This window comes from Trachurus trachurus (genome assembly GCF_905171665.1).
Source record: "Trachurus trachurus genome assembly, chromosome: 2".
NCBI classification, from domain to species: domain Eukaryota; kingdom Metazoa; phylum Chordata; class Actinopteri; order Carangiformes; family Carangidae; genus Trachurus; species Trachurus trachurus.
The window spans coordinates 13,553,066-13,568,275 of NC_139914.1; the positions used below are offsets into that span (position 1 = coordinate 13,553,066).

The 15,210-nt window shown below is 40.7% G+C and overlaps 1 protein-coding gene across 1 annotated transcript in view; it reads right to left on the minus strand.

Moving 5' to 3' along the window:
* Nucleotides 1-6,109: 6,109 nt before the first annotated feature.
* The window catches only part of prkx (protein kinase X-linked), a 45,408-nt gene continuing 36,307 nt past the window's right edge, over nt 6,110-15,210 (minus strand). The window contains exons 6-8 of the mRNA XM_083989205.1: nt 14,234-14,291; nt 9,339-9,416; nt 6,110-7,681 (exon numbers count right to left, since the gene is read on the minus strand). Coding sequence (XP_083845331.1) covers nt 7,556-7,681; nt 9,339-9,416; nt 14,234-14,291 — 262 coding nt within the window. The 3' untranslated portion in view covers nt 6,110-7,555. The remainder of the gene's footprint in view (nt 7,682-9,338; nt 9,417-14,233; nt 14,292-15,210) is intronic.

The following is a 15,210-nucleotide window of genomic DNA, read 5'->3' on the forward strand; positions in this document are numbered from 1 at the left end:
GTCCTTACTTCTTCCTTCCTCTTTTGATCCAGTTGACCTGGTCTGTTCCCTCCCTCCATCTTTCTTTCCTTCCCTTTTCCCTTCCTTCTTCCCACAATCCTTTTTGCCTCCCTCCCTTCCTTCCCTTCGTCCTTAACTTCTTCCTTCTTTTTTTACCCAATCTGTTACCTCTCTCCATCTATCTTTCCTTCCTTTTTCCCTTCCTTCTTTCCTCCCATCGTTCCCTTTGTCCTTCCTTCCTTCTTTCCCTACGTCCTACCTTCCTTCCTTCTATCCCTTTGTTCCCTTTATCCTTCCTTCTTTCTATCCCTTCGTCCTTCCTAACTTCCTTCCTTGACCCAGGAGGACAGCAGGGGGGTTAAGTCTTAGTGACGGACAAGTCGGCCCTGGAGCACAGGATGGAGATCTGTAAGTCTGTGGAGCTTCAAGCCTTTGGCCTTGGATCAGACACAACACGTCGGGGGGTGGGGGCTAGTCCACCTACAACAACAGGGGCAGGGTCAGACCAGGTCCTGGCCGAATGAACCCTGGGTGGTGGTGTCATTAAAAGGACAGCCGTGCCTGAAGGCGCAATAGAGATGTCGTTTGTCCGTATGTAGCCTACATCGGCCCCCAGCAGGTCGGGGGTCTTGCAGGGATGGCCTTAGGGCATCAATGACCTGGACCGGACAGGTTCTTAAATGATCTCCCTCTCTAATTAAAGTGAACCACACTTTGTCCTCTCTAATTAAAGCAGATTAAGGCAGATCCATCAGGACCCATCGTAATATTTCACCACGAGAACAAAAATGTAGCCTACCTCCCCTAAAGCAGCAAAGACCTGATGGAAACCTCTACATCTCTGGTCATGCTGTCCCATGTGGGTATGTGGTGCACCCTTGTTTTTTTTTGGATTGATTTGATTTATTCGTCCATTCCACAAAACATAAACATCCACAAACAAGTCAAACTTTCATGATCATTATGGGCGAAAGGGCGAAGGCAGAAAGGCGAAAATTACAATAACAAAACAAAACAAAATTTGTAGGAAGATTACACTCGAAGAGTAGAGTAAGTAAAGTGAATAGTATCAAAACAAAACAAACAGAACCACCATTAAGTAATAATAATTAACTTACTGTATCCTAGTGTTAAATATTTATTCAATACATTGATTTTAAACATCCTTTTTAAATTGGGTAATAGTTGTAATAAGATTTTAATTCATTGTCAAGGCTATTCCATAATTTTACTCCAATAACAGAAATGCATTTGGCTTTAGTATTTGTCTCTCTAGTTGAGAGCAGCTTTTGTATGCAGGGTGGAAGTAGGTTGTTTATTGCCTTATAAGTTATTACAGCAGTGTTTAAATTGACCAGGTCTTCGTATTTCAATGTTTTGGTACTGATGAAGAGCGGATTAGTTGGTGCTAAGTAATCCTTTTGGTGTATAATTCTAATGGCTTTCTTTTGCAGTATGAAGATAGGATTAGTAATTGTTTTGTATGTGTTTCCCCATACCTCAACACAATATGTTAAGTAATATGTTGGGGGATGGGGCGGTGCGTCAAGGTGTTTCCCACTTGGAGGAGGGGGTGTGGGGTGCATTCAAAGCCTGCACTGATGACAGGAATCCCAGATTGGGGAGCTGCTGACTGCCGGGCCGCCGAGTGCCGACCTGTCATTAGGGCGACATCACAGGGCATGTAACCCAGCGCACCCTGTGGTTTGACGGGTGCGGCTTCGCTTCACTAATGTGCATCCAAAGCCTTAAATGTCGGAAGTGGCATTGTCATTTGTCTCACATCAGGTTACATCATCGCTGTCATCTCATAGTGACTTGATTGAGCGTAAATGAGTTGAGTTTTGACGGAGAAAATTAATCCGATAATGTCAGAAGTGCAGATTTCGTAATTGACGTTAGACGGGTATGACTTTTCATTACCTCCTAATTTCAAGCATTTTCTTCGACCTTCTGGGAAGTAACCCTGTACTCCCACTGCCTCTGCCGTCACTCCACCAAATTCACCTTGAAAGCACTTCATAAGGCATTCATTATAGCCGACTATTAGAGCCGTGCAGCTTTACAGTCCTGACTGTCATCAGTTAGAGCGAGACTTGCAGGAAACTCCAGACAAAACATGACTCATTTTTCCACTGTAAACATAATAAGCCTCCATGAAACACCGTGTTCAGCACATTAACACCAGGCCTTCCTTTGGAATCAGACATACAGCAAGGAAATTAAAGCTTATAGGACTTAACATAATCCACAGTAATAAAAAGTCAACTGATTAGATTTAAGGAGCTACAGCTACCGGGAAAACAAGCCACACCTTTGTTGGAAAACATATGGCAAAGACTTGGAAATGCTACGTCATTTACATATGTTCCTCATGAGGCAAGATAAAAAACACACACACCACCAACACCTTGTCTTTGTCAAAAAAGCTAAACTTTCTTAATATCAAACATGTGAACATGAGAAAAAAAAGCTCTGGAAAAGCAAAGAAGGTCCACATGGTTCATGTCTCTGCAGAATCAGGTGTCACATACGAGCATTTTCCTGGTTACTCATGGTTTCCCCCCCACTCCACCACATGAAGATTAACTCTGTGGTCAAAACAGTTCATGCACAACTAAATCACGTATGAAGCATCTTCTTAGTCACACAAGAGAAGACAAACACTGACCTCCTGGAGTCTAGACATTGCAACTTTAGTCATGATGACCCTCCCCAATGCCATAACGCCATGAGAATGTTTAAATTCTCTGTAATCAGATTAGTATTATACACAGCTGCTAAAAACACACTGGGGAAAAATTAAAGCTGCACTAATAAATCTTTTTACCAAATGTAAACATAGCAAAAAATATTGATTAGTGCAGCTTTAATTTTCCTTCTGAACAATGCATACTGGGATTCATATAAAAATGTATTATTACTAAATGTAATAATTAAATGATTTGAAAGTCACATATTGCACAATTACTTTTTGATTATAAAGCAGCTCTAGGTTCTATATTAATAAACTGAAAATATCAAAGTGCTCCTTTAACATTGTGTTCAGAAACTGAGCGGCGAGAGCTTCCTGAACTTTGTGATGTCACAATGAAGCACCACTGTCGGCTTTGTCCGAATCTTAAATCTGCAATACAAATATATATTTATTTTGTATTAGATCACTCCAGCCAATCAGAAAAGACACTCGCATCCGATCGTTTTGGGTTCTTAAACACACAAAGAAACAATCAGCACAAAGAAACCACTGGAAAAAAGTTAAATTATGGGACCTTTAAGTATTTGTAAAATTGTTACTGGCAGCTATGGAGAAGTTTTTTTGCTCTTGCCCTTTAAAAGCAGAGTCAGAGTTGATGAGTAAGCAGATAAGCTTTTAGACTGAAGAGTGTCTTTTTTTTGGTTATGTTTACTTTTTCAGGCCAGTCTGATTGGTATCCATGGAAATAGAAGGGAAGCAAAAGATTACTCACTATGAATATGTTGTTGTGGCTTCCTTTGTGGAGCTCACTGTCTGCAGATGATAGCATCCCGTTGTCTGAGCCCTGTGCCGCCTGCTTTGGTGCATATTGATGCCTCGCAAGCGAGCTTCGGGCTGAAAGAAATCCGAACCACATAAGCTCTGAACATCAGAAATGAAGGAGTTCATTTCCCCCCAAATGTCAGATTTCCATTTTGTAAATATAACGGCTTTGCTCGACTGGGCAGTGCCGGCCGCTGACCTTCAGCAGCTGCTCAGTGACTGGAGGACAGGAAAGGACCAGGCAAGACACTGCAGGAAAGAGAACATTTTCTTTTTTTTTTCTTTTTTTTTTATCATTTCAAGTTTCTGAAACACTTTCAAAGACCTTTCAGTCTTCGTACAAACATGTGCCATTGCTTACAGTTCCATAGGTAAAGGAATAAAGGGTGTTACTGTACTAAAAGGCATTGTGATGCACTGGGTAGAAAACAATGAATGATTGCACCGACAAAACAAACATTTTCAAGGCAAAGGCTGACGTCAGGTTATAAAAACATATTGCTGAGGGGGGTCGGAGGTTACAGACGACACATGCATCGTACAAAAAACTGCTAACTGAGAACAGTCCAGGTTCTTCTACTCAGCAGAAAAAGCTTTAAATACAGTGTGGAGTATGATATAACAGGCATTGTAGAGAGTGATGATTCTTTTCTTGTTCTTTTTTTTTTACATGATAAAATCTACATACAAAGAGCAGACAGAGTTGAATATGAGGGGAATACATACTGATGTCTCATGCATGCCCACATTGACTATAAGGTGTGTACTGACCAATTTCCAGAAGTAACATCGTCAACCATCAGTGACCAACCAAGTAAACATATTTAGCTGTTGAAAGCAACTTTTAAAGGGATACACCAACATTTTTTTTTCCATGTCTTGCCTCACTCCCGAGTCCATGACCAGCAGATAGACACCATCCTTTCGACTGTGCGTGCAGTAACAAGGGAGATAGAGCCGTATCGCCGTAATTAGCTTAGCTCAAACACTGGAAGTGTATGGGTAGTGTTAGCCTGCCTCCTACCTGAGCTGAAATCAGCAGCCAGAAGCTGATTTCATTTTAGCTCTAAACTCTGTAAATATATCACTTTATCAACATTTCAAACATGTTTAGGTGAGAAAGTAGCCGTTTAGATCAGCAGTGTGTCGTTAATATGTCTAAATACCAGCTGTTTACAATTTTGTTTGGACGAATTCGGCGCTACTCAAGCTAGCCGTTGTGACCAACGCACTTCCGGTTACTTTCACAAAATAAAACACCCGTTGCCCTTTACATACAGAAGTGCCTTTACTTTGAAATAGGAAGCTAACCTACCCTCGATGTAGCTAGCTTGAAACAAAACAAACCGTCTTAGCTTGAACCCTCCGTTTTGACCGATCTCGTCCCGTTAGCGGCATTTGACCGCTCAAGATGCCTTACCGGAGAGTTTTGTCAGCTCTGAGACGAAGATCGGTCCGTTTAGAGTTGCTGAAGAGTTTCTCTGATGACTTTAGGTGGAGGCAGGCTAACACTACCCATACACTTCCAGTGTTTGAGCTAAGCTAATTACGGGCGATACGGCTCTATCTCCCTTGTTACTGCACGCACAGTGGAAAGGATGGTGTCTATCTGCTGGTCATGGACTCTGGAGTGAGGCAAGACACACACAGAAAAATTTTGGCGTATCCCTTTAAGAAGCAATAGTGTTTCTTGAAGTCTGATCTTGGATAAGTATTTACAACACAGGTTTGGAGGGCATTGAATGGTGAGGTAACGTTTCCAAGATCGGCTTCTGGGATTTCAATTTGTTTCTGTTATTTCATCCTACTAAACCCACTCCCATCAAAATACTCAAGTCATGACAATAGACGTTTGACAATGTACACTGAAAATGAAGATTCAATAAAAACAACTGTAAAAAAAAACAACTGTAAAAAAAAACAACCACAGTATCAGACTGCTGCTTAAATGCGCAATGACATCATCCAATGAGGTGCCGAACTGGCCAATCAGCGCACATCTTTGACATGCAAGCTGAGATTTGATATCGAACTCATCAAAACATCTGTATGACAATCATTTGTAGAACATAAAGTAAGATCATTAGACACTTCATCGCCCTCAAGTGTTCGCTTTGCTTCAAGTATTTTTTTTTTTTCAGTTAAATGCACCTTTAAGTCCACTTAATGGTGGACAGGCGGCAAGTTTCAGGACAATCTTCCATTACAGTCCCAGTAATGTAAATAACTGACATCTGAATCTAAATGTAACCATTTAGTTTTAAAGGTCCCATATGGTATTAAAGGGATAGTTCACTATTTTTTTGGCAAATTGGCCCATTGCCATAATCCCTATAGCTTTAGCAGTAGGTTCGTTACCTTTAATTGTCGGTGCAAGCTGTTTTTAGAACGGCGGAGCAGAGCCGCGAGCTGCTCAGAGCTACGCTACGGAGGCTAATGGGATTTTTTGGTTTCCCTCATCAAACTAAATAGCGTCGCTCTGAGCAGCTTGCGGCTCTGCTCCACTGTTCTAAAAATACCTTGCACCGATGATTAAACCTACTGCTAAAACTATAGGGATTACGGCAATGGGCCAATTTGCCAAAATGTTGAACTACCCCTTTAAGGGAGATTTCCATGTCCTTTTGCATTTACCAGCAGGTACTAATTCTATAGTAATACTGTGAAAACATCAATGCAAAGAGGAAAAAAACACATAGCCTGTGTTTTGAAATGAGCCTCAAAACGAGTTTTTTGGACTTCCTGGACTTTGTGATGTCACAACGAAGCAACAAATCCTCAACAATTCTCAATCCTCTTCTGATTGGTTGTTACTTGAGCTCCAGAAGCCGCACAGAGGAGACGTAAAACTACATGATGTGGTTTTAAGTTTCAAAAATTCAAAATAAGAGACAGGAAAAGTGTAAAATATGGGACCTTTAAATGGCTGAATATGATGCTAACTAGCTAACACAACACTGATGTAGACGAACTGCGGGAGGGTTTTAGGACTGGTTTGGGATGCACTTAACGTTAAGGACTCATAGGTTTAGGTGTCTCCTGTAGCTGACACCACTGGTTTTAACTGCAGGGAACAAAATGGAGAAATCAATGTGAACATATATATTATTCTGAAGGCCAATATTGTCGACTGGATGAGCCGAAAACGCATGAATACTGATATTGACGACCTCACATCCCAGCATCTTTCTCCTTCCACGGCTGGGTTTTGAAAGCACGACAACAATGACAGTGATAGTGATGATGATGATGATGATAAAGATGATAAAGATAAGGGTTTTAACAGTGATAACAAGGTCCCGGCTGAGAATAAAGCTGCACCAGGAAATAACAAAGACACCTCACGTTGTCTTCCACTTGTCCCATGATTCAGCTTCCAGTAGCGCCGGAGCATCACGGGAAAATCGCAAAAGACATCATCATGCCCCCATCAAATTGTGACGTAAGGCACCTTTTTACAAGCGCTACCGGTCACACATTGTTCAAATAAAGTGTCTGACTCATCATGACTACTCACTTACTTACAGTACACGGTTAAGTCGAAAAAACTGCACTTTAGTGACGGCTGGCCCGGCTGACCGTCACAGCACCAGTCTGGAGTCACGATAAAACATGATCATTTGAAAAAGAGAGAAAATATAAAACATGACAATATAAAAAAAGACCTGATCGTTCTCTCTTTTTTCTTTTTTTTCTTCTTTTTTAAAACCTAGAAAGTAACAGTCTTTGGGTTTCAGAGGAACCGCATTGTTTTTGCATATGAGGCTCATATCAGAGAAACAAATGATTAAAAACAAACAGCAAAATGTCGACTTTAGTCAGATAAATTAAACATATAAAAAGCAAAATCATCTCTGTAGTTATGATACATGTCACAGCATCGATCGTCTGGAGTTTATCTGGAGGGAAGTCGCTTCCCCGCTTCAATAAATACGTGTCGTGTCGTCTCCTTGATAGTACCTGTAACTGTAAATTTAAAACCATCTGGGTCAATTCTCAGGATATTCTAATCAATAAATAAACCGGCTGGACTGATCAGAAGTTCTTGAAGATCTCCAAGTCCTTCGGAGGCACGGGAGGGTCTTTCTTCCAGTCGTCCTCGGGGTACACGTCGAAGTTGGACGTGTCGCCCTCGTGGGAAACTTTGGGGACAATAGGAGGCTGTGGAGACAGATTACAACTCAAGATGTGAAGAATATTCTCATTGCTGATGCTGCATTAGTCAAAAAAAAAACAGGAGATGAAAGTTTGCAGAAAAACAGATCGTTCAAAGCTCGATGATGCCAAACACTTGCAGCGAATCAGTTACTCAAAATTAGGGATGTCACGATTACAGATTTTCTTGGTACGATTATTGTCAGAGAAATAATCACGGTGTTACGATTATCATGATTATTATGCACTAATTACTTTCACAATACTATTAATGTGTAAAATCAAATATAGTTAAAATATACTGTACATTACTAATTATAAAATATATCTATTAAAATATGACCAATTATTAATCCGCCAGGGGAAATGTCATCGATACCAAATGTTTAAGTTAATTTTAACCTTTTAAAAAAAATAATAATTACAAATGACACTCTAGCATTTAAATTCCTACCAATTCAATGCTACGTAGGTAAATGGACCAGTATCTGTGCATTTACCTTCACTTTGGCGCAACATCTGCCGACACGGTTCATACATGATCTTTATTTTTTTAAAGTGACGGTATTTAGGAATCTTTGCGACCAATTAATTGTGGCGTTTAATACCGCGATTCATTGTGAAAACAAGTAATTGTGACATCCCTACTCAAAATGAATCTGCTCCAATTTCAGATAATGGATCGGGTCAAATCTTGAAAATTGATTCAGATTAGATTGTGTAATCCAATTTTGGATTTAATCTGGGATTAACACTCAGTTTTTGCATTGTTTGAAACTATTTTAGTAGAATTGGTAGATTATTCTGATTCCAGCAGTAGAGTGGATCCAGGGTCGATGTCAGAAAAAAAAATGTAATTTCAACTAAATTTGATTCCTTTATTTACATATTAAAGGGATAGTTCAACATTTTGTCAAATTGGCCCATTGCCATGATCCCTACAGTTTTAGGAGTAGATTCATTGTCGGTGCAAGCTATTTTTAGAACGGCGGAGCAGAGCCGCGAGCTGCTCAAAGCTACGCTACGGAGGCTAATGGGATTTCTTGGTTTCTCTCATTAAACTCATCAAATACACAATACAACAACTCCAAAACGCTCCCATTAGCCTCCGTAGTGTAGCTCTGAGCAGCTCGCGGCTCTGCTCCGCCGTTCTAAAAACAGCTTGCACCGACAATTAAAGGTAAGGAACCTACTGCTATGACTATAGGGATTATGGCAATGGGCCAATTTGACAAAATGTTGAACTATCCCTTTAAACCTGATATGTCCTAACCATTACAGTGGTAAAAAAGAAATTGTACCCCTAGAATAATCCTACAAATACCAGTCAAACTCTAACTAGTTTACAATTAATTCAAATAAGTGATTCAATTTGAACTTCATTTGGCACAATCACACAACTAAAATTGTTTTTAACACATACGCACACTGTAGCACATACTTAATCTGGATTTGGTTATCTTGAAAAGCTTGTTTCTGGATCTTAAGTGATTCAATCCACTTCTGTTTTGAATAAAATGAACAAATCCATACTTGACCCAGATTAAACCTCTTTAACAACTGGGTCGTTGTGTAAAAAGTGAGCACATTTAAGTCAATTATCTCACATCCCATACAGTAGATCTTTGGAATGGAAATCAAACTATAATCGTTGATCTGTCACCTTCAGTTTCCTCACAGGAACGGCATCCCAGTCGATCGTCTTGAACCAGCGATGCTTCTTGACGTCGTCTGCTCCGTTCTGAAACACAAAAACATGGCTGAACCAGTTGTGACAACCGCAAAAAAGTGTTTTTTTATTGTCCTTTTTGTTGTTGTTTCATGGGTTGCGGTGCACTGAGGGGATTTATAAAAGCTGCAGTGAACGCTGCCTGAGGGAGCGACTAGAGGCCTGTCAGCAGTCTGCCCTTCAGAGGGGAATCATCCATTTAAACCATCCTATCCTCACATGCTTTAAACGCTGCTTCAGCACTTCTCCCAGCCTAACAATAAACATCTGGGTATTCGGTATTCTTTTTTTATTTTTTATTATTCCTTATTTTTCTGGCATTTTATGAGAGAGAGAAGTGAGACTGGAACGAACGGCAGAGAGGTGAGAAACAGGCCACCGGCTGCAGCGAAGGAGTCGGCCTTTACACAAGCAATTCAATAGGTCATCATTGTGGTGTGACACTGGACGTCCTGTTTGGAGAGATTCACTGAGGAGAACAAAAACACTGACATTATTCCTCTCTCCCATAGGTGGTTTACCACCAGTTTCCTTTATTTGAACAAATACCAAAAAAAAGAAGGAAAAAACATCTGTTCCTGCAGAGGAGAACGTTTGCCAAACACATAAAATCTGGACGTATAAAATGAGGTAAAAGATATTTTAATTTGATTAAGTAAACACCACCACAGGATACATTTATGAAGTACAAAAGTTTGTTTCTGCTTCTTTAAAATGATGAACTAATGTTTGAAATTTAAAACGGACGTTCTATAAATGAAATTAAATCAGAACTGATGCTGCTGCTCAGTGGCTTTTATATGAAAAGAAAGTGAACTTCTATTTGAAGCAATTCTACATTCAGAAAAGGAAGTAATGTATTATAAGGAGCACTTTATAAGCTGTAACTCTTTAAAGTGATATGCCAACATTTTTTTTTTCGTGTCTTACCTCACTCCGAGTCCATGACCAGCAGAAAGACACCATCCTTTCGACTGTGCGTGCAGTAACAAGGGAGATAGAGCCGTATCGCCCGTAATTAGCTTAGCTCAAACACTGGAAGTGTATGGGTAGTGTTAGCCTGCCTCCTACCCGAGCCGAAATCAGCAGTCAGAAGCTCTAAACTCTGTAAATATATCACTTTATCGACATTATAAATATTTTTAGGTGAGAAAGTAGCCGTTTAGATCAGCAGTGTGTCGTTAATTTGTCTAAATACCAGCTGTTTACAATTTTGTTCGGATGAATTCGGCGCTACTCAAGCTAGCCGTTGTGACCAACGCACTTCCGGTTACTTTCACAAAATAAAACACCCGTTGCCCTTTACATACAGAAGTGCTTTTACTTTGAAATAGGAAGCTAACCTACCCTCGATGTAGCTAGCTTGAACCAAAATAAACCGTCTTTGCTTGAACCCTCCGTTTTGACCGATCTGGTCCCGTTAGCGGCATTTGACCGCTCAAGATGCCTTACCGGAGAGTTTTGTAGCTCTGAGATGAAGATCGGTCCGTTTAGAGTTGCTGAAGAGTTTCTCTGATGACTTTAGGTGGAGGCAGGCTAACACTACCCATACACTTCCAGTGTTTGAGCTAAGCTAATTACGGGCGATACGGCTCTATCTCCCTCGTTACTGCACGCACAGTCGAAAGGATGGTGTCTATCTGCTGGTCATGGACTCGGGAGTGAGGCAAGACACGTAAAAAAAAAATGTTGCCGTATCCCTTTAATGTCTTTGAAACTCTTGAATTGCATTCCTTCGTCACAGCTGTTGCATAGAACTGAATGCAGAATTGGATCAAATGTATCATTTCAATTAAATAAATAGATATCTATGTGAATGTTTCAGTTCTGGTGGCACTGTTTAGCCTCCATACAAAAGCCTGTGTGTGCGACGCAGCATCAGTGTTGTGTTAATGAGCGATGTGACTGCTCTGCAGATAAGTATTGGCAGCCAAAAAAAAAAATCAATATCATCTTGTCTGGGATTATGTGGAGTTAATCATGGGGTTTAAGAAGTATTTGTTTTATTGAGAGCAGCTTTCAGTCTCTCTGTGTTCACTGAAACTCAGCAGTTTGACTGAGAATCTACACAACACAGTAATTGTACGACAAAGTGGGCGGCACCCAGTTAAAATGTAAAATGTACATATTGGTTTTTGGCTTCCAATTCTTCCAAAGAGATTACTGAAGAAATAACTGTCAGGTTCCTGAGGCTGCATGCAGGCAGGGAAATTAGTCAAAGTGCTTTTCAGAGCTTCTTTTGTGTTCAGATTCAGATAGTGGAGCTTTAAGAGAAGCCAAATGAAGCAGATTTGTGTGTTTTGATATAATCAGGGGGCAGAGTCGATGCGAGGGTATCAGGGACGTTCATTCACTCCAGAAAAACAACTTCTCACTTTCCTGAAGACGCCTCCCCGCACATGAATCAGCAGTGGGATTTCTGACAATTGGGGTCAGTTTGAGGTGAAACTTCTTAGCTGAGAAATTATTGTTGTTAAATTGATTATTAGACAAAGAAACATTCATGCAGGACTTGTATAACCTCCTTATGAGTTTGGTAAGGAGGTTATATAATCAGGTGAAGACTGACTTTACACAAGTTTGTCAATTACTAAAATGATAAAATTACTATGGCAGCAAACGACACCAACAGAGAAGCCAAGGATAACAGTTCTGGCTTTCGTTAATGCCAAAAGCCTTAAGACTTAAAGGGATAGTTCAACATTTTGGCAAATTGGCCCATTGCCATAATCCCTATAGATGTAGCAGTAGGTTAGTTAGCTGTCATTGTTGGTGCAAGCTATTTTTAGAACAGCGGAGCAGAGACGTGAGCTGCTCAGAGCTACGCTACAGAGGCTAATGGAATTTCTTGGTTTCCCTCATCAAACTCATCAAATACACAATCCAACAACTCCACAACGCTCTGGTGGACAAGTTGTGAGCTGCACATTCACCACGCTATGAGATAATAACACAACGTTACCACACAGAGTTGTTTTAGAGGGAAATTCATGTAAAACCACTGATGCACGTTGCCTTCAGGGACAGTTTTTCATCAAGCAGTCTCTGTATTTCCCTCTAAAACAACTCTGTGTGGTAACGTTGTGTTATTATCTCATAGCGTGGTGAATGTGCAGCTCACAACTTGTCCACCAGAGCATTGTGGAGTTGTTGGATTGTGTATTTGATGAGTTTGATGAGGGAAACCAATAAAAATCCCATAATGAGCCTCCGTAGCGTAGCTCTGAGCAGCTCGCGGCTCTGCTCCACCGTTCTAAAAACAGCTTGCACCGACAATAAAAGGTAACAAACCTACTGCTATGACTATAGGGATTATTATATGGAAATGGGCCAATTTGCCAAAATGTTGAACTATCCCTTTAAGTTTTGAAGGTTGCTGGGCGACTGGAACCTTCCCTTGCAAGCTGAAGACGAACGACTTCCTGTCTTGACTGTTGCTGCCTTCTCTCCAAAGTCTTTTCTCAAGAATTTTGGACGAAGTAGTCTGCTGAACTGCATTAAACCTTGAAGTGTTTCCAATATTCAGTGTATTACAAACTGCAAAATAAGTCAATCTTTAAAAACAAAGAAGAAAAATGGAGCTTCCCCTGGCTTGAGTGTTTGACCATTATCATTAAGATACTGCAGACAATAAGCTGAGGAAGCATTACTGTATCTGGCCTTTGTGTTGCTACTGGGTCGGATGAGGCCACCAACAGTTTGGAGATTCTCCAGTGGGAAATGAGTTGGACGAGGTTAAGATCCACTGTATCAGACTGCATTAGTAGAATTGGCAGCTGTTTGTGCATCTCAAAGTTAACAATTGAAAAAGCAGAATCCATCCAGCACCTGCACAAGCCAACAGTCTGATACAGTTTGAATCATCTGAGGACAGATTGGACGAAGCTGGGAGTTGTTTTGCTCCTGAGTCATGACTTAACTTCTAGAACTCTGAGTTGCTGAGAGAACTGGGGAGGAGCGAGGATGCTGTTTTCATTAGGGAATAACAATATTTAGATTGCAAGACATATTATAAATATCAGCGTCCGCAGACTGACAATATAATTTCTCTTTAACTGGAACCATGTGCAGCCTCGGTCACACTGCGGACCCTGTCCTGTCCTGTTTCTGCTCTGTGGCTGCTGACGTCGAAAAGAAGAAATATGGCGAGCTGCCACACACTAAAAAATGTTGGGTTATCTCTGTAACCCAATTTCTGAGTTATTGGTGTTGGGTTAAATTTTTGCGTTATTTTTCCAGAGTGTAACCCATTTTCAGGGTTATAGGCTATGAATTTAACCCAATTCCTGGGTTGTTCAAGTAATTGGATATTTTTTTTTACAAGAGTTTACTTTTAATAGGTTTATATTAAAACATAAGATAATCAATCAAGAGAGTTTTCTTTCTCTTTTGAAGAGGTACTAATGATAAGTAATTCTACTTGGAGGACCACTTAACCACTTTTCAATCTAGGTCTGCAGGGAGCGCTCCAAACTTGTTAACCAGTGACACCACTGCCATTCATATCTGTGACAGTGGTGTCACTTGGTAGAAATGTTTGGAGCACTCTCTGTAGTTTTTAACAACCAAACTGTTGGGAAAAAAACAAAAAACAAAACCAATTTTAACCCAACTGCTGGTTTGAAGAAGGACAAAAACCCCTTTTTTGGGTTATTTTAACCCAATGGGTTAAGAGAAAAAGAAAAAAAAGGGGTTTGTCCTTATTTGAGCCAGCAGTTGGGTTAAAATTTGATTATTTTTTTAACCCAACTGTTTTTAGTGTGTCGAAAAGAAGAAATATGGCGAGCTGCCATGTGGGCTCACGGAGACAGGAAGTCTAACCAACTCACCTTCATGTTGCCTAGCCGCCTGGCTCGGTCGATGACCAGAAACTTCTTGATGAGGTCTCTGGGGGAAAAAGGAAAAAAGAAAAGAAACAAGTCAGAGTGAATCCACAGTCGTTGCAGCATGTCTCGCTGTCAGGAGTTCCTACCTGTCAGGCTGTAAAGGGGAGTTGTGCCTTTTTGACAATCTCTTAATTGAGGAAAGGGAGCACTTTTTCCTTGCAGACGGCAACTTTCGGAGACTATAAACTTGCGCACGTGATGTCAGGGTCCGCGTTGATTCACGGGGGTCTTAAAAACGGAGTGTGGGGCTTTCTGATGAAATGTGATAGCTGCCGACGACCAGGGGGAAGATCTCGTTGTTAGTCGCCGTATCTCACATCCTACGAGGCCGCTGACAGGCTCATAAATACGGCAGCTGGATGGTGACAAGTCAGCTTTTTCTTTTTCAGTTTTTGTCTAAATCCATCCTCGGCATTAAGACAGGCCTTTATGTAGAGTGATTTGTCACAGAGAAATGTTTTAATTAGCACCGAGGGGAGAATACCTGCTTTTAATGCAAAACCATTCATCCAAGAAGTAAGAAGGTCAAAAAGCTTGGTACCAGATAGATTCAGTTCTTTATCTTATTGCTTCTTTCCTTCTCTCTGTGTGCAAATATCCAGTTTTTCCATCCATCTCATTGACAAGTAATAGTGACGAAACATGGTCCAATAAAGGGATAGTTCAACATTTTGGCAAACTGGCCTATTGCCATAATCCCTATATAGTCTTACGAGTAGGTTCGTTACCTTTAATTGTCGGTGCAAGCTGTTTTTAGAACGGCGGAGCAGAGCCGTGAGCTGCTCAGAGCTACGCTACAGATGCTAATGGGATTTCTTGGTTTCCCTCATCAAACTCATCAAATACACAATCCAACAACTCCAAAACACTCTGGTGGACAAGTTGTGTCTCTGGATTTACCCTGAAAACAACTCCGTCTC